The 25,364-nt window shown below is 41.5% G+C and overlaps 1 protein-coding gene across 4 annotated transcripts in view; it reads left to right on the top strand.

The window, feature by feature from the left end:
* Window positions 1-25,364, top strand: part of COL4A5 (collagen type IV alpha 5 chain) — a 77,286-nt gene that overhangs the window by 5,405 nt on the left and 46,517 nt on the right. For 3 of the 4 annotated variants that reach the window (XR_008971614.1, XM_057404741.1, XM_057404744.1), the window contains exon 2: window positions 14,537-14,596. Coding sequence is in view for 3 of the 4 variants with exons in the window: in XM_057404741.1 (XP_057260724.1) it covers window positions 14,537-14,596 (60 nt within the window). In the remaining variant the exon portion in view is untranslated. Of the gene's footprint in view, window positions 1-6,682; window positions 6,738-14,536; window positions 14,597-25,364 lie in introns of those variants that run through there. The other variant, XM_057404743.1, reaches the window with a different exon arrangement.

Below are 25,364 nucleotides of genomic sequence, written 5' to 3'. Positions count from 1 at the left end.
TTGATAAGCTTTGACACTGCAGCTCTGCTGAAACCCCGTCTTTCCCTTCTCTTAACTTTCCCTGAGATAAGCAAAGCTCTATTCCCTTCTCTGGCTGAAAACAGGCCAGTGGCTGTCTCTGTCAGGGCTTTCTGCTAAAATATATCAAATGTGTTGGAAAGTGTGTTTATTCTAGGACTGACTTCAGTTGTTACCAAGGTGAATCTTAGTTTTAGATCACAACATTAATTTAGAGAAAGGTATATCTGTCCTTATAGTAGGAGTCTTCTACTTTTCTGTCTTAGTCTGGAAAGATGTCACTTATGCTTCTTAATTTGTATGCTAGTATAAACAGCGTGATGCAAAAAATGGTGGTTTGGAATCCAGGACTACTTAAAAGACCAGTGCCAGATGTGTTTTTTCATTCAACTGTGGACTTACAGGCATTCCTATTGTAATAACCACCTATTGCTAAGCAAAGTAACTTATATTAAACACTTTGTGGCAGTATTTCTCATCTCCATGTGAAAAAAAAGTTCCGTCTATATATATCACCTCTATCCTAAACGCTTTGCTGTTTTCCTGGTAGTCTCACTCTTTTTGCCCTATTTTTTTAATCATGCTAGGGAAAATAAGTATGTTCGTTCTGATTATATATATTGGACTTCTTGTTATTTCAGCAGTAGTACTATGAAAAATGTCAAAAGTTTACAGTGTATCAGAATAGCTGATAATATCTTGACAAGTCATGAAAAAGAGACTATCTAGTATCAGTCTGTGTCTGCTAAACACAGCACTGATTCTTCAGAAGCAAACCTTCCTCTTTATATACTGAAACCCTGCAGGCATCTGAGAGGAGAGGAAAATGACCACCCTGGGCAATGAACTGCACTCTTTCTACACCTTGACTTAAAGTAGCAATTGTTTAAACCCACGTTTAAATGGCTTTAAAGCAATGAAAACTAGCATGACCTCCAGGCAAGGCTAAACAAGGCTTCAGCTCCTGAAAGTTTGATTTCTTGACAAGAAATGCCACTGTACAACAATGTTTGGGTGAAGGAGCTTATGAACGCAGTTAAAAACCTTTTAAAAATAATCCTTTCTAAAGGGCTGTGATTTTTCTGAGTTAACTTACTTTGAACCAACCTGTTACAGAGAATGACAGCAGAAGCCATTGCTTCTGAAAGGCTAAGTAACTTCTAGCTGCCATTCAGACTATGAATTGGCTTAATCAGAGAAAATATTTATTCTGAATTAGTTTAAGAAACCTTTGCCCTTTAAGGCTCAAAATAGAAGCTATTCAGAAGGGAAAGGAAGCTTCTTCACTGGACTGAAAGATTAGAACCGTATCTCTCTTCATCCAGACATTGTGGGAAATGGCTTTAATCTGATGGAAGGAAGATTTAGATTAGACATTAGGAAGAAATTCTTCCCTGTGAGGGTGCTGAGGCACTGGCACAGGGTGCCCAGGGAAGCTGTGCCTGCCCCATCCCTGGCAGTGTTCAAGGCCAGGCTGGATAGGGCTTGGAGCAACCTGCTCTAGTGGAAGGTGTCCCTGTCCATGGATGAGCTTTGAGGTCCCTTCCAACCCAAACCATTCCATGGTTCTGTGCAAAACCTGGAGGTTTCTGCAAAACCACTTTTTTTCTTTTTAATTATTAAATCACTAAATATTTAAAATGACAAGGAGAAAATCTATGGAGTATGCAGAGTTGCAAGGCTCCAGTGTGTGTTTGTTTTGATAGCAACTTCCAGTATTCATCTGACTATTATGAGGGGAAGTAGTGCCGTGCAGATTTCTAGAAACCTGTGCCCAGAGCCTGCCCAGGCAACTGGTGAGAACATCCATCCAAAAGCTCATGTTTGTGTGGGTGGGTTTTTTGTGGTTTTGACTTAAGGGAAAATGTATACCTGGTGTCCTTTAGTTTCTATCCAGAATGCCCGTGGAAGCTTCTTGGCAATAGAATCGGTGAGGCTCCTCCACACATGCGTGCACATGCACAAAAATCTTGAAAGTGTTTTGTCTGTTTTAAATGCTTTCAACCTCTTAAAGCAATAGTAGTAACAAAGTGTTAAAATGTCTCTGACTACAGTATGAATTTTTGTATCCTAAGTGAACCTAGAAAATTCCTGAACTTCAGGCTTGAATGAGGAAATGCTTGTTGGCAGGTCTAGTCATGCTCAGAAAATGTGTATTTTTAGAATAAGTGAGAACAATCAAACAGGTCTCTTTAAATAAACCTTCAGTTACTAATATACTACAGAAGTAATTGTGCAGGAACAGCACAGCCAGTCATGGCAGCAATGGAGTTAGTATTACTCTTTCTTCTTTGTAAACAGCCAAATGTGTTTAACATCAAAAGATGATGGATCACTGAATGTATTGTCATTATAATCTTGTTTGTCACCCTTTTCTCTTCATGGCACATAATTTTGGTAGAAGATCATTTAAAATAGTAAGGAATCCCCTCAGCTTTTTGGTGGTGGTCAGGATTGTACCCGAGTCAAACTCTGAAGTTACCAAACACTGATGAAATAAACATGAAATGAAGTATTTCATGAAATGAACACTGTATCATCTCCACTTGCTAAAAGGGTTCAGAGGACAAATACAGAAGGTGGATGTTTAAAGTGTGAAGGTGAATTCCTGAATGCTCATCCTTACAAACTGGTAATGAAGTCTGGAGAAAATATTCTTCAGTCATGCAAGGTTTTGCTGCACTTGGAAGAGTAGTTTTCATGGGTTGTCATAAATATGCTGTCTAAGAAGCTTCAGTTATCTCAAAACACTGTGTCATGTCGTCTCCTGGAAGAAAACTCCTGTCCAAACCAGTGTGTGTATTCAAAATGCTGTAATCTTTGGACAAATTTCTCAAGCTTTTTTGGCTTTCTGCTTCAGGCTGAGTGTTTTATTTCATGTTTCATACTGTGATAACAGATACTGAACAAATGTTTGGCATACTTGATATCTGAAATGTGAGCTATAGTTGTACTTTGGCAGTTCTTTTGGTACTGATTCTGTATTCCAGAGGCAAAAACTGTATTGGGTTTGCATGGGAAGTTTTTGATAGCAGGGAGGCTGCAGGGGTGGCTTCTGTGAGAAGCTGCCAGAAGCTTCCCCCAGGTCTGATAGAGCCAGTGCCAGCCAGCCCCAACAGAAACCCACCACTGGCCAGGGCTGAGCCTATCAGTGGCAGTGGTAGCACCTCTGGGCTAACAAATGTAAGAAGAGGGGATGGGGGGAACCTGCTGTGCAACAGCAGGCAGGAGAGAGGGGTGAGAATACTTGAAAGAGCCCTGCAGACCTAAGGGCAGTGCAGGAGGAGGAAGGAGATGCCTCAGGTGCCAGAGCAGAGGTTCCCCTGCAGCTTGTCGTTCATTGTAGAATCATGGGAAAACTCCGACTGTATTCTTCCTGCTCTGGAGGCTAAATTAGGTGACCTTGCTCAAAGCAAACCTGGTTTTGAGCACCTGTAGTTGGTTATCTAATAGTTGCAGACTAAAATGGCATTGGAAAAGTATCTTCTTGCTGTAGGAATACAATTAAAACTTTGTGGAAATGCTCCATATTGAGTGCTTATAATTATCATACTGCTTACCTCAGGATGCAGCACATACATCACAGACTTGCAGCAGGTTATTTTCTTGGCATATGTTCAGCTCCAAATAGCACTTGTGGGAGTTGGTATACTCCCTAAAACAGTGTGCCTCAGGGAATACTTTCCCATGGAGAACGTGACTTTCTGTTTTGGGATATGTACAAAATGCCAGGGGCTGTTTCTTATTCCTGCCAAGCTTCAGACTGAACAGCGTCTTGAGTTTTAATAATGCTTGAGAGCTATTTCCTATGAATGGATCTCCTCACTTTAATTATTGTGCTAGGGTGTTGGAACCATGTGTGCTTTATCCTTGCTTACTCCCACTTTTTTAAGCTGATGGTATTTTAGTGCAATACTGCAAAGGAGACGGCTTACTGACATTCTCAAGTCTAGTCAGGGGGTTACTTTAACAAGATACTTGAGGTTAGAAATTGTTAGCTTGCTGCTGAGTAACCTCCAGAGTGACTGTGGGTAAAATCAATTGCTGGAGAAAGCAATAACTAAATTTGCATGTGTCGGGGGAAGGAAAAAGCTTTATGTTGTCTTTACTAAGGCACTGTCTGCTGCACTTGTATGTGTACTTACCATATTCTGCTGAGGTGTTTGTAGTACTGAACATCTCGGGCACAATACTCATTGAGACAGTTTCTTTGAAAAACTTTTTATCGTCTGGAGGTCAATAGAGACAAAATACAGAAGAAATTATTATAAGAGCTTAGACATCAGCTTCTGTTTGAAATAAAAATGTAGAGTTCATTTCCCTCTGCACCCCCTTTCTCTAGAACTCATCAGATTCATTTTGCCTTTCCTATTACTGATAAAATGTTCATACTTCAGTAAAACCTGTTGGGTTTTCAGTCTTTTCTGTAAAGATCTTACCTATGGTCCTTTTAGCAAAGTCTTGGCATGGGCTCAGAATTTTAAGGTAGCAAGTCTCTGACAAGTGTGACTTAACTCCCAGGGGATGCAAACCAAATATAACAGTTCTCAGGATAATGTAATGTTCTAGCCTCTAGATGTAATCTCTCTAATGTGAGGGGATGAAATCTATTCTAATCAAGTTTAAGTATCTAATTCCAGTGTCTGTGTGTGCTAGTAGTTAGAATGATTTCTTAACACTAGCCTCCAGCTGTCTTTCCCAGGATTTTAAAGGCAATAAAATACATTCAGACCTCTTTTTCTTTTCTCCCTGTGGGAAGTGGCTTTTGTTATTCTCCATATTGCTATAAGGTCCTTTTTTCATAGCAAGTGGCTTTTGTTATTCTCCATATTGCTATAAGGTCCTTTTTTCATAGCAAAGTGCACCTTGCTGTGAAGCACCTCACTTGAAATTGCAGGTGATATGAGAAGACCCTGAGCTCTTGCTAGCACACAGCCAGTACATTAGTAGATGAACTGAAGAGGCTGACCCTGGGGGCTACTCTATCTGCCGAAGTTAAGCTTGTGAGTTCCTGAGAGCTCCCACTAAATACCCAACTTTTATCAGCTTTAGGGATTTCTGTACCCATGTGGATAAAAGCAAAGGGCCTCCCAACTCATCCCAATGCTGTGTTTTGGAAGTGCCTCTGACTTACAGGGTTAGCCCAGCTGCTTTGTCTTTGTTGCTTTCTTGTTTAACTTGGCTCTTTTCAGTGCCACTTTCTCAACTTTGATTACCTGAGGCTGGAGAGTAGCTTTTAGTTAGTATTGAGCAATATAGAGAAAATGCTGCCCATAGTGCTATTTTCAGGTATTAAAATGCACACAGAGTATGCTGATGCTACAGGCATAAACAAATGATAAACCAGCTTTAACTAGAAGAACCTTGGAGCTATGATACTTGGTCCAAGAACTGAAGGAGAATGGAGTTGATAATCGCCTCCACCACAAAAAATCCCCCAGACACCCACCAAGCCTTAAGTGAGTTGGGTCTTGTTCTGACAGTTAAGAGGGCGTGTGCTTCTTCAGATAACATCTTAATGCAATATCACTGTGCACAGTCTCTATTCTCTCTAGCATGTATGCTTGCTTAATGTTTGGTATTAATTTAGTGCTTCCAGTAGTTTCAACATAGAGCACAGTGGAGTTGGGTTAATCTGAAATGCTATTTCATTTTGCTTCTCCTTCCTCAGAGGAAGTGGATTTCTGGTTTTGTGTGGTCTGCTTCATGCACTTGATGCATGAAGGTGCAGTTGCCAGTGACAAGTGACTGATATCGATTAACAGGACACAGGGGTTGAGACTTCCTTTGTTGCATGTTGCATGGATAAAGGTGAGGAACATGAGGTTTTTCTGGAGCCTGTATCTTTATTCCACCCTTAACCAGGAAAGGTTTAAAAACAGGCTGCTGGAATGACTGGTGTTGACTCTAATACCTGGCCTGCAAGCCTAGCTGAGGCTTACAAGTTTAGCTGAGTTAGGTCTAGGTATGTGTTACATGTGGACATGGTTATAGAAAGTGGCAATATCTAACACCTGTCACTCAGGAGAGGTCCTAAATGACTAGTAAATCTTGACCTGTAATGAGTACCATATGGTGGTACTTACTTGCAGCTGGAAAAAATCAGGAAGCCTCAAGAGGCTGGTGATTAGAGACTCATGTGTAAAATTCAGTTAATGCTGTCTTCTTGAAAAGCCAAGTGGCTTACAGTGTGCTGCCATTGCCTGGATGTCAGGTACTCCAGGCTTGTTTCTCAGTGCCAGGAATGCATAACCAGGCAGGATGGAGGCATACTTGAAACAAACCATTTCTCTAATCTGCTGTGTACTTAAAGGGTTTCCTTATGGTATGTATAAAAGCTGGAGGATGGCTTGCATTGAGTTCTGCGTTTGGAACTGAAATGAGCAGTAGTGTAGACTGCCTACAGACGTGGCGTAAAACTTGTCCATCCCCAAAGTCTCCCATTCCAAAACTGAAAAGCCAATCAGAGTTATGTTTAGGGGTTTCTCTATTAATGCTGCCTATTTAGGGGTCATGCAGGTGCTGCAATGCCTGCTGAAGAGGGAGATATGTTTGGCATATGTCAGTTCATGAACCTGGGGAGAAAGTGGGCCAAGACCTCCCTTGTAATTTATGTTCTGTTTTCAGTGCTTTTTGTTTCGTTGTTTACCAAAAGGAGTACTTGCCATATCTAAACATCGATGCTTTTTAAGGTGCTGCCTCTGGATGGCTGCATAAAGGTAATACACATGCTGAATTGCTATTAAAGGAAACTTTTGAAAATTCCCACTGCATCATGTAGTGGAATGTTTGGGAATTTGTGTTCATCAGGACAGGAGTGAAAGTACTTGGTTTGTCAGTTCTCTTCAATTTTAGCTTTGAAATGATTGTGAGAAGGGCCCTGGAGCATGTTATGATTATCTTGCTTTCTGTCTCACCCAGTGAAATATACTGAAGTCCATTCTTCATCTTGTAAGGCACAGATGTTAATGGTTCTCAGAAGTGGTGAGAACTGCCCATGTCCTTTTCCTTGCGTGTGGTTGAGGGCCAGGCTGGCAGTGCTCAGTGCAGCAGAGTGGCAACAAGCATTTCCAAAGATGGAAAGCTTCATAGAAAATGAGACTGAGCTATTGTGAGTTGCAAGGTCTAATTTTGCTCCTTCTACAGCCTGCTTAAAGCTTCTTCACGTCTTAGGGTTCTCAGTCTTCACCTTCTTAAAGCCAGGTATGGAGAAAGAGCAAGGTCTGGGATTGCAGGGAAGCTGACTGGATGTCCAGCTGGGCTCTTGCAGCGTGTCCTTTTCTCAGGTTCAGGAATCTGGTACAGGAAGATGCTGTCAGGCTGCAATACCCCCTCTTCCAGGGGGATAACTTATCTGCAGGTTTGCTTGTTGCTTTCACCTCAGTTGTTAAAGGGATGTGGGAACCTCTAACTTCTACAAGGCTAAACTGTTTCTGTGTAAGCCTCTTCCTGATGACTTGCAGCCTTTCTGCAGCTTCCTGGGGATGAGTCCTTCCTTTCTTTTCCTGTTTCTAGAAACCCTGTTCAGCAGTTCAAGCATTTGTAATAGTTGCCCTTCTACTCCCCTTGTTTGCCTGCGAGTCTTTTGTGCAGTAGCTGCTGCATGGCAGGTCACTCCACTGCCAGAATCTATCTGTAGGTGAGTGCTTATGTAGGTCTTTCCTCTGAACCTTTCTTAGGAGCTTCCAGAAAAGGAGAGGGATTGATCCTGTGATGCTTTCAGGTTTATGGGGGGAAAAAAATCTTTATGGGCCAATGGTTGCTGTTTGGGGATGAAAGTTAAACAAACTTTGGGAGGTTCAGTAAAGAGATCGAGTCTGAAAGTTGTGCTTTGACTAGGTCAGCTGGTTTAAGTTGGCAGCAAGTATTGCCTTGTGTTTTAATTAGAAACTGCTGTGAAAGATAACCTGTACAGAGAACAGTGTGTTAAAAATGATGGCTCAGTTTAAAGCAGTAAAATTGCATATAATTTTCTGCCTGTACTTTGTACTAAAAATTCAACCTTTTTTAGAAAAGAGCTCACCTCTGTTTCTTGTGGCACTATTTTTAGTGTGGATGTGATTGTTCAGAGTTTTACATTTTTTTGAAGGTAGTTATTCCAACCAAATCATAGTAGCTGTATTTGAAGATAGTTTATTGATCCGTAAGCTTTCTGTATAATTGGAAAACTTGTTTGGGATGTGGGAACTACATTTAGTGGGTCTCCTATGTTTCATGTTACTGCAGTAGGCTAAATAGCAAACAACCTAGTGCCGTCCCTTAAAAGGAAAGAAGGGTTGTTCAGCCATCACGTGTCTCAATGTTTTTAACCTGCCTGGTTGTGTTCTCATTCACAGTGGCCAGAACTGTGGCTACTACAGGTAAGAGCTTCCTCTGCAAGTCTGAACAGATCTTGTGTTGTGCAGACTTCAAAGAAAGATAGTGCCTCGAGGTGTAACAGGTTAAATTACATGTCAGAAGTTCCCTTTCTTTAAAAAAAGGGTCAAAAACTTCTGCAGATGTGTTTTAACTCTTATTTTTTAGACCATGAAACTTTTTCTCTTAGTATATTTAGCTAGATAAATGGAGAGAAATTATTACTTAATCTTCTAATTCCGATTCTGCTATAGCAATGCTGCTGCTTGTAAATACATCAGTGAGAAAATGATGGCCATTTGGATTATGGAGCTGATGGGTTTGCTGCCATAGTTGACTTCACATAGATATTTGAGACGTTAGCTGCAGACTTGTACTCTTGTTAAGCCTAAAGAGCGTGTATGTGAAATCATAATTAGAACTCACAATAGTAGCTTTAACTCTGCTTGTCAAATCCCCACAAAACCTTTTGTTTCTTGGTTATATTCATGTCCAGGCAAGTGAAAGGAAACTCAACTTGCTGAAGATAAATGGATGAAATCTTTGACCTGGATGAGTAGTAAATCCTTAACTAGATAACTCTGCAGGTGTTTTGTTACACAGATCTTGGCAAGCTAATAAATGTATGTTCTTCAGGACTATCACCAAAATAAAGCTTAACCTTTGCCTGCTTGCAACTGAAAGGCTGAATTTCTTTTCAATTATAAATAGAGGTATGAATAATTGAATTAGGGTTAAGGTTCCAGTAGAAACAGTATTGTAGTCTTCTGGGCAAAGATATTTGTAACAGATGCTTTTATATGTGTTGAATTCACTGTTTTTAATCAAAGTGAATTTCTAACAGCAGAGTCAGTCTTTATATTGGCAGTTATCCAATATTTGTGTTCCCTTTTTTTCTCTACTGTTAAAACATTGTATTCCTGACTGTATAAACTGTCATGTTTGAATGCAGAAGGTGATGTTAGCAGCAGACTTCAAAACCACAGATTTTAGCCTATATGACGCTATTGTTGTATCTCTTTTCCCTCCTCCTCTTTGTCAATAAAAACCTGGTGATGTTGATGCATGCTGTGCAAGAGCTTGAAGGGTTTGATGTACCTGTACTGCTTTTGACACCGGCCTTCATGGTTTGATATGACAGAATGCAGGACTTGGTGTTTTATTCAGCTTTTTTCTTTTCTTTACTCTCCAAAGAAATGAGTACTGTTAATTTTGTTACCTGATGAGCTTGCTGACAAGAATAGCTGGTTGTGTGAAGCTGGTAAATACTGAAGAGAGAGGCTTGAGGTGCTTGATAATGAATCTAAAACTTACTAATAAGAGCAAGTGCTCTTTGTATTAGCTTTTTATAATACTTGGAAGGAAAGGATAAAATAGTCTGAAAGTAACAGGATCTATACAACCCCCTGCCCTGTGTCTTACAGGAAGGAATCTGTTTAGTCCACATCTATGCAGCAGTTGAGGTTATACCTTTGAATAACAATAATTCACTGCCTGAGTAGCTGTACCGAAAAGCCTGCTGCAATTAGTAGAATGACTTGAGCACTTCAGCCCTGCAGAAGCGCTTCTGTTACCTGTATCTCTGAGAAAGTGTATGGGATTGAACTGAAAGTGTCAGGTTCAAGTACTGTTAGGAGAGACGGACTGTTTTCCCTTCACAGTTTTAGCAAATCCCAAGTATCCGTTCTCTCCAGCAATAGCATTCATCTACTTGATGGTTTTAAAAAGTATTTTGTCAGATGCTGTTGTGAATGGCAGCTGGGATTTGGAGAGGGGGTGGAATATGCTAAAATTGCCTTGTCACTGACAACTGTAGGCCTGATGAGAAAGGAGGGGAATGTGCCCAATGCATGAAGCAGGCTCTTAGCCAAAACAAGCCGAAGTTAGCCTCAAAATTTATCCATTTCACTGAGCTGACTATAAAAAATCTATGGCCAAGAATAAGAAGTGACTTTGATTTCAAATGTGTACTTTTTTTCTTCAAATCAAAAAAAAAACACAAACCCCCATTCTGTTGGTGGCATAAAGCAGTCTTCCTCAGTCCATGTAAGATACAAAAGACTGAGCTTGTTCTGAAAGATTTATCCTTTGACCAGTAAACCAATACCATCTTGCCTTTTATATACTAATGAAAAGAACTTGCTCTCCACACAGACTCAATGGGGTAGAGGCTGTCAGGAAAATCCAGTGAAAGGATTAGCTAAACTCAAATAGATTAATTAGACCCCTTGATTGTGTCTTACTATGCAAAAGTCACAGCAAAGGAAATGGCAATGATAGTGAGTTCATCTTTACAGGTACATGGAGCGGGAGGCAACAGGGTTACGCTGGTAAGAAACTAACCTGAGCAGTTTCAGTCTTGTTCTCAGAAGCTGCCTTGATTCCTTATCCATCTTCATGTAGTTGAAAACTATGTGGAGACTGACCAGCTCTTTATGATCAAGCCACAACTCACTATTACATTCAATATATTTTCCTCATCTTCCCTGTCACATAAGACACTGTGTCTTTCTGGCCAGAGCTAGGAATTGCACTATTACAGAAGGCTTCTGCTGCCTACTTCAAGGCAGGTGACTTGTTCTGTTCCCCAACCTGTAACAAATGTACCTAGTGTAACTCTGAGTTCCACTGACGTTTGAACTCATTTAGTTTTCTGTGTCTGAAAATACAGTAAGTTGCCTAATTTTCAGAACTAGTAATGGTTAAACTGTTACTAAGGGAAAACAACTGATTGTCACCATCTGTATCTTGCTTTTAATATAGATGTATTTTTTCTCCTGTGCTTGAAATGTTGTACTGATTGTATCTGCTTGCTTTTATTGAGGCGTAGATAACTTATTGCTTATGTGCAGGAGAAATTCCAAGTGTTGCTATGCGTAGTATGGAGCCTGGATTTTCTTTGTATTAATGTGCAATACAGAACTTGTGACATCAGACATCTGTAGCCTGTGGCTGCTGAGTGGCTTTCAAACTTGTACTGGCTTGTTATGTGCTATGCAGCCTCCTGTAGCACAATTTTTGCACTTGCTTTCCCAAGTGAAAAAGGCCTTGAGATTATGAAAAGTCTAAACAAGAAGCAAGTTTTCACTTAGAATAGGTCATTAAGCTTATTTTTTGCTGTGCCAACATGTTTTAGTTTTTATGCTGTATTGCATTATGACCTGTACGAAGCATGAATTGTTCTTGGTATAGGACAAATTCTCAGGGTTTTTCCTCTTCAAACTGTTTAGTTACCTAAAAACCTTAATTTGGTGGGGAGACAAGCTGATGCAAATAAGAAACACAATCTGCCAAATACAGCTTTAGTACAGGAAGATAAGTGCTAAAGGAATACTTCTTGATAAGCTTGTGCGTGAGTAGATCTTCCCAGGATTTAAGCCAAAAATTGCTACCATTTGATTACACTGGGTATTTGTAAAGTTTTCTGATTACAGAATTGTTTTAGCTTCCGTTCACTGTTGTCTGGGAAAGACCATGTTGTTCCCTTCGTGCAAGTAATGCATCTGAACCTGGTATCCAAGCCATCTGTCCAAAAGGGTTCAGTGACTACACCTGACTTTTCAAGACAGGCTGGCTGTGTATGTTAAGAGACTGCTCAAAGAGCAAGAGATCCAGTCTGAATATATAAATGACTTTGGAATAGTCAAGGCTTAAAAAAAAGAATCTACATTGGTTACATCAAAGTACACTTTTTCTTTAAGCTACAAATAGAATAAGGAAGAGAAGCACTTCCTTCAAAAACTGTCTCTTTGTCAGCCCTTTGAAATCAGCAAAAGTCAGTGCCTGATTCTAAGCAAGCTGACTTAAAGGTGACTTCTCTTTGCTTTATTTTGGGATCCCCAGAGCCGAGAGATTGGGTGTATGGGGAAGTGCTGAGACTTGAGAGAAACAGGCTTCAGGGGAGGAGGTGAATCTTAGGCTGTTGTCTCACTGTTTATGAGGGTGTGGGAAAGATGGAGCCAGAGACCCTCCTCATCCTGCATAGGGTAAGAGACAATAGATACAAAGGGAATCATGGTGAGATTTTTGGGGGTGAATGAAGATATTCAGGCACCAAATCAAGGTCCTGGAGAGGCTGTGGGATCTCTACCATTGTAGTTATTCAACATGCTTCTTTTTCTTCCTCTTCACACCAACAGTTCTCTTGTACCTGAAAACTCAGGATCTCTATTAGGTACCTTCTCTGAAAGCTGTGAGGAAGATTAAATGAGTCTGTTCTGTAACCTAAATAAAGCCTTCTTATGCTGTGTTGGATCTCAATCCTGCTTTCCATGTGTGTTATTTTAGCCTATGTGTGTTTTACCACTGCACAGCTTTTGGAGGCTTTTAATGAATACTCATTTATTTTTCTTCCCCCCCCTGCCTCTTGGAGGCAGCAGAGATTTTCATGTACCTCTCATACACTACCCTTGTGATCAAGAAACCAGGGCTGCTGCACAGTGGTCTAGGTAACCTGCTATTGTTTTGTGTTAGGCTTGTACTGTGAGGCAAGGGAATACTGCGTGTAGCTAAGGTTAATCCCTTTTAAATGAAGCTTTGTTAACAAGATTAATCCTAAAACTGGTTCACAAGGACCATGCTTTTTTAAAATTCACTTTTAAAAGTGAAAAGGATCTGATGCCGTATTTGCAGGATAACTTGGCTTGGAAGGGGATTGGGTCTAACCAAACACACTGCTCCGAACAAGGTCAGTTAGGAGGTCAGGCTAGGTTACTCAGGGCTTTGTCCAGTCTGATCTTTGAAAATATGAACTGTCTAATGAAGTTCAATTTCACATTAGGAAATGGCTTAATAAACCCCTGTTAACTAAGAATTTTGAGTTTCCACATACATTAAATAAAGAAACGGATTAAAAAAAAAGCCATATGAAAGATTTGGAGAGATGCCCTACTCACGTCATACCACTATTCCTGTACTTAAAGCTCTGCCTTTTGCTATGAAATGCTTTAGTTCATCCTGGGTTTATGTAGTCCAGGTAAATTAAGCTATTTCTGTGTGTCCACTGTGATGCTTATTGGTGTGTTTAGGCCAAGAGCCAGGACATTCCTAATGCCAGGCAGGTGATGGGTCATGTCTTCTGTGATAATGAAGACCAGAATTCAAGTGTGGGTGTGCTTTAGCTCTGACACACCAACTGGTTTCCTGCTTGATTGAAGCTTTGTACATGATGTCCTCTGTGGATTACTGGAGGGGAGGACCCCAAATGCTTTTCAAACTTTTAAGTACACCTATATTTATTTTTTTTTAGTACAGTGTTCACCAGTCCTCAGAACAAGTTAAACCCTGAAGTATTTCTGGTAGTGGATCTTGTAATGTGGTTCATGGGTTTTAACTATAAAGTAGTTTGAAAAATGGTCATATGTAATATGTAGAGACATTGAGGAAAACAAATGGGAAGTCTCACTTGTGCAAACTCCTCTGTTCATCTCTGAATTGACATGGAGCTCTAATGAGTTGTCCCATGTTGGCATGGGGAAGGAATATAAAGTAAGCAGATGTGGTATGGAGAAGTTACCTAACTTGGATCTTCTCTGTGAATTAAGCTTCTCTGTCCCTGTCCTCTGACCCTTTAATATTTGGCTGTCATTCCCCTTGTACTTAGAGACTGTTGTAGCAGACTGGTCATGCATTGTAATGGAATGTGAATGCAGCTAGATAAAATCTAGAGTCTTTAAAAAAAACCTTTTCTCAATGACTGAGCTGTGGAGGGAAGAATTAATGGAATAGTAAGGATTTTTCCAGTAACTATCACAAGCATAAGGTTCAGGCTTGGTTAAACTCTTGCGCAAAACCTGACATCTACTGGTGGAACCGCAATTGGACTCTCCTCAGTGTGAAGGCATGTGCTTGAAGAGCCTGTTTTATCAAAGTTCTGGCCCTTTTTGGCCATAGGTGTGTTGCATTGTGCCCTACAGTAAGCAGTGTTTAACCGTAAGTTTAAAAGTCTAAAATTTGTCAAAACTGCAATATGCTTACACGCAAGCATAGCCATTAATGAAGGTAATTGTACCTTGCTAATTGTATCTGCTTTGAACACCGTGTACAATGGATAGATGACACTTTGTAGGCTTGTATTTTAGGCTAAGTTTTGCAATAGTATTAAAAACTTAATATGGCTTTATGTTTAATAAAAACATGTAATGTTTTTCTTGTGTCTTTAAAGGCTTGCCATGGATGTACATCTTTATCCAAATGCGATTGCAGTGGAGTAAAAGGTGAAAAGGTAAATATGCTTTTTTTTCTTTATTTTTTTCTTGCTGGTAGACCAACACAAACCACTGAGCCGTGTGTCAGCTTCATATAACTGAACCTTATAGATAATAGCTGTTGTTTCTTCCTCATGTCTTATTTTCTTTGACTGTAATGTAGGCATGCATCAAAGAGCATAGCTCTCATAAGGACTTCAAATATTGGGTCAGACCAGCTGGCCCATCTGATGATATACAGAATTTCATATAATTTTCTCAAGAATGGGAAATAATGGCACAAGTCCTTCCAGCTATGTGGAAGGACTAACCAGAAAAGCGACAAATTCTAGTAAAAAGGAATGAATTCCTATTTACTGTCAAGGCCTGACTGCCCTAAATATTGTGGACAAGCTAAGGTGTGGATTGTACAGTAATGGGTATACTAGTAATGCTTCAGTGGCAATATAAAACCAGAGTGAGTTTGAGTTGCTTTCCCATTTTCTTTGCCTTTGAGGCTTAAAAGTAAAGTGCTCTAAACTTTCAATTTCTTACCTTCTAACTTGTATGGCTGTATACAAAGATGAGTGCTCTTGCTGTCTAGATGTTCTGCTAGACTGTGGAAGTGACACAATTCAGATATAGCTTTCCCAACATACATAGTTGCCACCCAAGTTAGTAGCTAGTTAGTGGCCAAACACATATTGTTGGAGTAAACCCCTGCAAAACAACCCTGTGTGGTTCATTCAGTCCTACAGGCTGGTTTGGGCTGCCCTAAGACCAACAGATGCATGCTGACATCTTGGAGCTTTCCTGCTTCCATAGAGCTTTGACTTCCAGTCTCACTGCCTGAGCTCAGTGTATCTGTGCAGTACTTGATTTTTCTATCACCATTATTTCTTATTGTTTTGCAGTTTTTTCCCTTGAGTAAATGGCATATGCCCAGCATTTCTTTTTAGCTGCAGTGCTGTGTAGATACATGGCTTAGTACTTGCTTGAATTGAGCCTTCCTGAAGCGTGGAAGACTAGTTGTAAGTAAATTGTGGTTAGATAGTTTCCATGTAACTGTTGTTGTCATGGGGAATCAATGTGATGTGGTCCCTGCAAGGGGAACAGACTGCCTGAAACATTTCCACTCTCAACCTTGTAAACAGTTTGCTTGAGTTACAAAGCAGTCTTCTTAAAGATGTGAACTGATAGCTAAGAGTTTGATAAGCCTGTCTTATCAAACCACTTACCCTCTCTTAGCAAGGTTCTAGAAGGGCTTCAGTGCTCTAGATTAATTTCTGACACATTTCAAAGGCGATTTTTGACATTGCGTAAACAAGTGTAACCTCAAATGACTGTAAGTATGCAAAGTAACCAGTTGCTGCATTGGCGCTGTAATGTGCTGACACAGGATTTTACTATTGGCTGAGGTTAAACAAGGCAGATGTCCAAAATTCAGAGTAATTCTTGGTGCCACACCTGCCATCCAGGTAGCTCTAGACACATGAGGTCATTCCTTGGCATTTACTTGCTTTTGGTTCAAGTATATTCCTGATTTACATAGCTGGTGAAGGACAGTATCCCCTCAATAGCAAACTTTGAGTTAGATTTGTTTAGCCAAAATGGGCACCTGGTTCATGTGTTCCTACAGGATCTTCTAACGCAGGTGGCAGAATCGGATATATCCTAACACCAGTCACAGGACTATTCTGGGTTTAGTTTGAAGGCACTGAAGCCTTAGGCTTACGTTGCCAATACACTCATAGCAGGTACAACTTTGAAGACCCTTTCTGTATTTCAAAGTTGGCCTTTTTCTGGACTAGTCACAGCTGTTCTGTGAATTTATGGGTATTGTCTGGCTGATGTGGATAAGGAAAATGTAGAAGTGAATCTTCTGGCTTTCTAAATAACATAAGTAACTTTCTCTCAGTGAGTCAGCTTTCTCTTTATACAGCTGTTGCACATACAGGGACCATGACCCACTGGATATACTCTAGTCCTTCAGTGTCATTTAATGAAATCAAGTCACCTTTCTCTGGTAAAGAATATCTTGGGACTGTTTGGAGTCAGAGAGAGCTTTTTGTCCAAGTACAGTCAACAGCTGGAGCATATGAGCCTTGCTCAAGATCAGGCTCTCCAGTGCGATCAGGTATTGTGGGTCTTGTTTTCTACCCCTCCAGACTGTCCTAGCTAATTGTTAGCTGCACAGGAGAAACTCTTCCACATTTAGTTTCCAACCTCTGCTGGCCTTTTCTGGAGGGAATTATAGCAAATCTAGAGCAGGAGAGTGGAAAGCCTGGTACCTTTTTGTGGAAATGAAGTGGGGAAGGAAGAGAAGGCTTCCAGTAAAACAAGCATCACATCTGCATCTGCCTGGAACGTTCTTAAGTGGCTGCAGATTGATCAAAATGTAATCTTTTTATAAAATAAAGAATAATTAAAAAAAGAAACCAAACCACAAAGGAAACCAGCTTCACCTGCAGTAAGACTGCTTGCTCTTTTCTTTTGTATGCCCAAGTCCCCTTAAGGATGGGAGTATGGGTCTGAGACTAGCACTTATTAAATGGATAAATATAAGGCAAGTTTCTATCCTTAGAATAAAAATCTTAAGGATGGATTTGGGAACTGTGACTCATTTTCCATCTCAGTCAAGGTAAACGCAGCATGATCCTGAGGAATGCCAGAGGTTTTATTGTGGGTGGGTTTTTCAAACCGTCCTTCTGAAGCTTGTTGTAGGTAGTCATGTACATTATGTAAAGGAACAATGGAAAGCAAAGCCCATAGTTCTTAAGTATGATGTGTTGCTAGTGGAACTCGTTTGATCATATGTGCACACACCCCATTATGTTAGCTGCCCTGTAATTACAAAGCCCTCAGCATTTTGATGCATTGATGGATTCAGCAGTTGAGCTCTGGAGAACACAGGAGTTCTCTGTCATGCACATCCATGAGGTTTTTTCTTACAAATTCTTTGGTTTGATTTTATATTTTTTTTAACAGCCTTAACTTTCTAGAGTCTTGTAGTACAAGACATCAAGGGCTCCCTTAAGATGAATAGGTTGATCCATCACAGTGTACCACTTATACATTTGATGTAAGCTGTCTTCAACCCAGCTTTCTTGTAAATATTAGCTTTATTCCTGCTGAGTGTAAACTGCTGCTACAACAACATGTTTCAGGCTTTTGCTTTGTACTTGACACTTCACATTTGGTGTTTCTGCTTCCTTCTGCAATGACCTCTGAACAAGGAGTGAAACTCTATAGCTCCTTACCTGGTTGGTGTATGAAGAGCCTTAGACAAGCAGTTGTTTAGATAACCTCTTCTCTCTGATTTTCCTATTGAAAGTGTGACAATGTACTTCTAGAACTACCAGAAGTCAGGTGTATGGAACCTGTTTCTGTACTGGGAAGACAAGAGCAGCCTTGTCAAATGCATTCAGCTGAGCCCTGCGCTTCTGTTCCAATGTGTTTTACTTCTAGCCTGAAACCAGCTTCTGCATCCAAACCACTGTTCACTTACATTAAATCAACTAAGAAGTGCTGCTTTGTTCAGCTTAGCAGAGCCTAATATGTTCCTTTTGAGCTTCAGAAGTAGCCTTTTTCCTAAGCATCCTAGCATTCTATTCAGGATATCCAAATTTTAACAGATCACATAAAGTAATACAAACTGAACTGTAACAGGAAAAGTACTTGGTTTTGGGAGCCACGGCTCTCATTTAACTGCTCCCATTCTGCCAGTGACACTTGTTTAACTTTGTCTCTGCCATGAGCCCCTGCAGCATCAGTAGCATGTTATCTGTTGGAGAATCAAAAGCGCAGTAAGTTGGTAAAATTAAAACGTGTCTAAAGTGGTATAATGAAGAAATGTGAGGAGTTTACTGGAGAAGTCAGGAAAAATTGGTTGCACTGGGAGCCAGTGTGCTGTTACTCACAACAAGCTGCTCAGTAGTGAACTGAATCTGGTGAGAATATTAAAACTGAAGTAAATTATTAAGCTGCTACATACTGTTGCTTGTAGGAATTGCTCTCACTTTGCAACTGCAGGAGAAGTGTATAATTGCTTTTCACTTAAGGAACTGGATGATGGTCGGGCTTTAAATAAAGATTGTTTGGCACTTCTGAGATTAACCTCCTTTAATGCTTAAAAGCTAGTTAATGAGTAAAAACTAGCTAAAGGAATAAACACAGTAGACACTGCACATGGAGCAATGTCAAAGACAAACCAGTGAAACTTGTAGATTACTGGGCTGCTTTTACCTCAGCTGAAAACAAGATTCCAAGATGCTGATAAGATCAGCTCTTCTGAGACTGGGAGGAGGTGGTGGTACTGAATCTCAGCTGCTCTAGCTGATGAAGACTGAGAGCCATGGGCCACAGCAAGCAAGCTGCATGCATCTTAGTCACCAAGAGGGCTTGTGCCCCAGGATTACTGTGGTTTTGCTTTAAAGTGGTGATATGTGCTGCTGCTGGAATAAGCTTTCTTACCTTAGCTTAGGTGTTCCTATTTCTCCTTGAGACTTATGTAGCAATGTTCAGAGGTGTCAGTGATCTTGCTGAAAACAAGTTTTGTTGTAAGCTAGGTTATTTTTCAGCTTGATGAGTTTCTTCATACAAGTTATGTTGGAGCACAACATGTGCTGTAAGGTAGCTTGCTCAAGGAAGGACCGTACTTTTCACAGTACCTAAGAACGATTCTACCTCAAAATAACTGCAAATGCATGATACTGGTTTTTAAGAGCAGGACTATTGGGCTCTATTCATTCAAATTGAGTTAAAATGATTAATAAGCTGTTATTTAGTTTTTATGTATGGTTTGTCCATAGCCTTTTAGAAGAGAATTTCAGAAGGTTCTGAGTTTACTGGGTTTGTTGATGACAATGTAAGGGTTGCAACTCAACTGGGTTGTAAGCTCCTAATATACAATCTCATACAAGCTTGGTGCCTGGGATTCTGTGAAGAACAGCTTGGACTATCTGAGCTCTGAAGGCATTTGAGATACTTTGCCTTTGTAAGCAGATACAAGAAATCCATGCCCCTTAGAAAGGAAGAATTTCATATTCTTGGACTTTCTGAATATATGTTCTTGGAGCTTGAAGTCTAAGAAAATTGTGTCCTTAAGATCCCTATTGCCTTCTGCTTAATGTACAGACATTCGTATGAGTCTAGTTTTAAGTAGCCACCCATAGTTAACTCTTTAGACTCTGTGATGTTCATTGTTTTTGTAGGGAGGGCAGGAAGCAGTATGTGCCTCTATTGCCAGATGTTACAGCCAGGTTCTTGCATGTATTTAGGCATTGAAATGGGCTGTCCAGCTACAGCTTTCCTGAATGTTTTTTTGATCCCTTTTTAAAGTCTCTATTTTTTATGGGTATGCCCCAATAGTGCAAATATCCTGGTTTCTCTCCCCATAATGTCTGTTCATAAGCATTGAAGTTTCAGCAAGAAATTCTAAAAACTTAAATTACTTGTATATGCTTTAAATCCCCGTCTATCCCTGGTTTCTTAAATACTTGTGACCTATTATTAGAGTACGTGGAACTATGCCAAGTTTTAGTGTATCTGTGTTTAATTGGCTGTATCTTGCTGCTGCCTAAAGCATAATTTTAGGGTGTTTCCCAACCCTTTTTTTCTTTCTACCCCCAAGCAGCAGTCATGTTCAAGCTTATAAGATGACAGTTTTGCCACATCTGTGTAGTTGATTGAGGGCACTTGCTTTGCCAGCTACTCTGGATTTATCACTAAATGAGATCGGAATCTGACTCCTCACCCATTCCCCAAGGAAATGATGGTTTATGGCTGCTGCATCTTTATTTTGCTATGGAAATTATCCTGTAATTTCAGGAGTAGAAGATGGATGAGATCAGAGCTGACCTAAACCTTTCCTGTTCATGTTTCTCTGTATTTTCTAGTCTGAAACAAAAAGTTATCCAGACTTTCTCAGTTCTTTCTATGCAAGCAGAACTGGCCAGTGACTGTCAGTCTTTGCATCTGCAAGAAAATACACTGCATGTTCCCCAGGGAAGTAAATCTCACTATACCCTAAATAATACCATTTTTGAAATGTCTTTCCAGTTTCAGTATGTTTTTGCAAGGCAGCAGGCAGTTTTTCCTGGTATATTTGTATCCCCTGAATCCTCATGAAAACAGGATGGTATATGCAAGGTGTACAATAGGAAAATGCTTGGAGGCAGAAGCAATGTCTGACAACCATTCTCACTTATGGACTTCTTATACACCATTGGAGTAGAAGGTGATGAAACAATCCTCCCCAGTATCATCCGTATTCCAGAGAGCTGGATCACCTTGCTTTCTCCCCCTACCCAGCTTGCCCACATTTTTCTCCAACCACTTTTTTTGATCAAAAGTAGCTATTAGAGTGCAGCTACTCCTTCTGTAATTAGTTTGATACAGTTCCCTTGGGAAGTGTCTGGTGTAATCTCTCAGCTGTCCCCAGGCATAGTCCTTCCAATCATCTGTTCACTCTTGGGTGTAATTTGCTGGTAAAATCCATTGAAGTTGCCCTGGAAACAGTTTCCTCAGGCAAATCTCTCATTGTTGCTGCTCACTTTCAAAGTGGGCTTGGAAAATACTTGGAGTTTCAATAGTGCAGTTTAGGAGCATGGTCTGTTGCCTTCCTGTATGTCTCTTGCTTAACTGTTTGGCTTCAGGTTTCACTTTGAAGGCCTTGGCTTCCCAGTTCTGTGACTGCTCAGAGAGGAGACCTCAAAGTAGCTGTGTTTTAGAGAACAGTTCTGAAGCCTTAGATGACACCCAAGGCCAGCCCTGTGCTAAAACTCTGTTCTAGTAACTATGTGCAGATATTCCTTTCTCTAACAAAAGTGTGAAGTGTGACCAAGTTGAGATTAGCAGGCATTGAGTAGCCCAGCTAGCCCCTGACACGACTGACATGCCTCTTGTAACACAGGTGTGTTTCCTAAGTGTGCAAAATCAGTTCTTGCCAGCGCTTGCTCCAGAGTCTGGCTCTGTCTAATGTTCTTTCTTGTCTGGCACTCCCAAATTCCTTATTCTCTCTCTTCAGGGGCACACTAACCCTTTCATATCCTGGACTGACAGAGTAGTACTCCTCCCCAGTCTTGCTCTTTCAGATGAGTTAGCACACCAGCTGTGCTCCATGTGGTTTGCATGGCAGGGTTTGGGGGTGGGGGGCTACAGGGATGGCTTCCCCCAGATCTGAAAGAGCCCATGCCAGCCAGCTCCAAGATGGACCCACTGCTGTCCAAGGCTGAGCCCATCAGCAGCAATGGGATAACACAAGAAGAGGAAAAAGTGCAGCAGCAATTGCAGCCAGAGCGAGGAGTGGGAGAAACAACTTTGCAGACCCCAATGTTAGTGCAGAAGGAGGGAGGAGGTTCTCCAGGCACGAGAGCAGAGGTTCCCCTGCAGCCTATGGTGCAGCCCATGATGAATCAGGCTGTGTCCCTGCAGCCCATGGAAGTCCATGTGGGAGCAGATCTCCACCTGCGGCCCAGGGAGGACCCCACACCAGTGCAGAGGGATACCTGAAGGATCCTGTGAGCCTGTGCTGGAGCAGGCTCCTGGCAGGACCTAGGAGCAGAAGTGATGAGCCCACACTGGAGCGGGTTTGCTGCAGGACTGGTGACCCTGTGGGGGACCTATGCTGGAGCAGGGTCACGGAGGGACACACACTGGAGCTGTTCATGGAGGACCCCACGCTGGAGCAGGGGAGGAGTGTGAAGAGGAGGGAGCAGCAGAGACAGCGTGTGATGAATTCACCACAACCCTTGTTCCCTGTTCCCCTGCACCATTTTGGGAGAAAGAAGGGAAACTGGGAGTGCAGTTGACCCCAGGAAGCAGGGAGTGGTGGGAGAGAGGTGTTTCAAGATTTGGGGTTTATTTCTCATTACCCAGCTTTGACTTTTGACTGGTGATAAATTAAATTGATTTCCCTGAGTCCAGTTGGCCTGTGATGGTAATTGGTGAGTGATCTCCATTATTATATCATTATAATGTCATTATATCAACCCTTGGGTTTTTCGTTCTATTTTCTGTGTCCAGCTGAAGAAGGGAGTGATAGAGTGGCTTGGTGGTGACCTGGTGTCTAGCCAGGGTCAACCCACCACAGTACAGCTTGTACTTGGTGTGCAAGAGCCGGTCTGGACACTGCCCGTCAACCTAGCCTCAACTTATTGTGCCATTTCAGCACTTCCCCAGGGGACAAAAGCTGTCTGTCCTGTATAAGAGAGCAGTATGTGACCTACAGTACAAGAGGAGTATGTTTAGATTTAATTAATAGGAAGCCAACTTTAGCAGACCAGTTAATGAGCAGTCTATTTCTATCCAAGGAATCCTTCTGAGTATCGCTGTATGGTTAGGACTAAGTAGAGTGCAACTGTACAGCTGCCTGTCTCATAAGCAGTTATATGGACTGGTTGATGTAACAGAGCTGTAGGAAAAACCTGTTTATGCAGTTGAAGAGTGTACCATAAAGTAGATACGTGTAAAAAACGTGTATTCTGATACTTATAACTTTACTGATTGAAACCTTAATATTTACTGGTTTTGGGGGGAATCTATGAAATATGAGGAATAAAAGTAAGTATCTTAGGAACTTTCAGCTATGCATATTTTGAAACTGCAGGTAAGTGACATTGTTGACTGACACTGACAAGTTAGAGGGTAGCATACCATATCTGTTACATTGTTGATGGGTTACCATGGCTCATCATTGTGTAAATATTTAGCAAAATATGGTTGCTAATTGAAGGCTTATGATTTTAGGAGGTGGCAGATAAAAGAAATAAAAATGTTATTTCTTTGCTGTCTTGTGTGTGTCTCACTTGGTTTATATTGTAAGTGCTGTGGGCTGGAACACTGTTTGTGTTCTATATTTGTACAGTGCTTAGCCTACAGCCCAGGGCCAGGATCTTAGTTGCTTTTACATTGTCACAGAATGGTTTGGGTTGGAAGGGACCTTAAAGCTCATTCAGTTCCAGCCCCTTGCTATGGGCAGGAACACCTTCCACTAGATTAGGTTGCTTCAAGCTCTGTCCAGTCTAGCCTCAAATGCTGCCAGGAGTGGGGCAGCCCCTCTGTTAGTTGACAGACATTCTCCCTTGTCCTCTCCTTTTGTCAAAAGCCTCCCTCCAGATATTTTATAAGCCCCTTTAGGCCCTGGGAGCTGCTCTAAGGTCTTCATGGAGCTTTGTCCAAGCTAAAAAAAAACCCAGCTCTCTCAGCCTGTCTCCAGTGCAGAGCTGCTCCAGCCCTCAGAGCATCTCATGGCCTCCTCTGGACTTGTTTCAGTTGGGGTCTTGCCAGAATGGATTAGAGGGGGAGAATCCCCCCCTCTCCATCTGCTGATCATGCTGCTGGCAATGCAGCCCAGGCTTTCTGGGCTGCAAGTGTACATGGCCAGATCACATTGAGCTTCTTGTCAAGCAACACCCCCAAGTACTTCTTCTCAGGGCTGCTCCAAGTCCAGTCTCTGCCCAGCCTATGTTTGTGCTTGGGATTGCCCTGACTCAGGTGTAGGGCCTTGTACTTAGCCTTGTTGAACTTCATGAAGTTGGCATTGGCCCACCTCTCAAGCATGGTCCCTCTGGGTGGCATCGCTTCCCTCCAGCGTGTTGACTGCATCAAGCTTGCTGTCATCAGCAAACTTGCTGAGGTTAATCCCACTGTCTTATGTTGCCAACAAAGATGCTGAACAGTACCACTTCCAATACCAACCCCTGAAGGGCACCACTCATCACTGATCTCCACTTAGACATTGACCCATTGACTACAACTCTGAGTGTGACCATCCAGCCCATTCATTATCCACCAAGTGGTCCAGCCATCAAATCCATGTCCATCTAATTTAGAGACAAGGATGTCATGCGGGACAGTGACAAATGCTTTGCACAAGTCCAGGTAGCTGGTGTTGATCACTTTTCCCTTATCCACCAGTGCTGTAGCCCATCATAGAAGGCCACCACATGTATCAGGCATAATCTGCCCTTTGTAAAGCTATGGTGGCTGTCACCCATAACCTCCTTATTTTTCTTACACCTCAGCATGGTTTCCCAGAGCATCTGCTTTACAATCTTGCAACTGTGAAATAATAAACAACAATCATGGTATATCAGCAATCTACATCCTTCTGAGAGCTTTTATAGGTATTGCAGCAGGGGGGAGTTTTCAGGAGAGACTTGTTAAAATAAGGCTGTGTTTTTATAGGAAGGGGGAGAGTTCTATGTGTTTAAGCAGCACAGGAGAAACAGATGGTTGAATTATTGTGGTAAATGGGTGGCTTAAATAATGCATAAACATCCTATGAAGCCTGTGTAAGTGGTCCAATTAAAGGCAGTGTATGTGTATGTTCAGGAATCTCTGTAGCTAAGCAGGGGAAATGTTTAATCGCTGTGTTAGGTTTTTTTGCCTGCATCAAAAGGAGCGTGACCAGCAGGTTGAAGGAGGTGATCCTGCCCCTCTACTCTGCTCTCGTGAGACCTCACTTGGAGCATTGTGTGCAGTTCTGGTGTCTTCAACATAAAAAGGACATGGAACTGTTGGAACAAGTCCAGAGGAGGCCACAAGGATGATCAGGGGCTGGAGCACCTCCTGTATGGAGACAGGCTGAGAAAGTTGGGGCTGTTCAGCCTGGAGAAGAGAAGGCTGCATGGAGACCTCATAGCAGCTTCCAGTATCTGAAGGGGGCCTATAGGGATGCTGGAGAGGGACTCTTCATTAGGGACTGTAGTGATAGGACAAGGGGTAATGGGTTAAAACTTAAACAGGGGAAGTTTAGATTGGATAGAAGGAGGAAATTCTTTACTGTTAGGGTGGTGAGGCACT

This window comes from Pezoporus wallicus, unplaced genomic scaffold (genome assembly GCF_028554395.1).
Source record: "Pezoporus wallicus isolate ANWC-B61680 ecotype Strahan unplaced genomic scaffold, APGP_CSIRO_Pwel_v1 contig_5104, whole genome shotgun sequence".
Classification (NCBI taxonomy): Eukaryota; Metazoa; Chordata; class Aves; order Psittaciformes; family Psittacidae; genus Pezoporus; species Pezoporus wallicus.
The sequence above is the reverse complement of the archived record's forward strand: the minus strand, read 5'-3'. Positions and strand labels throughout refer to the sequence as shown.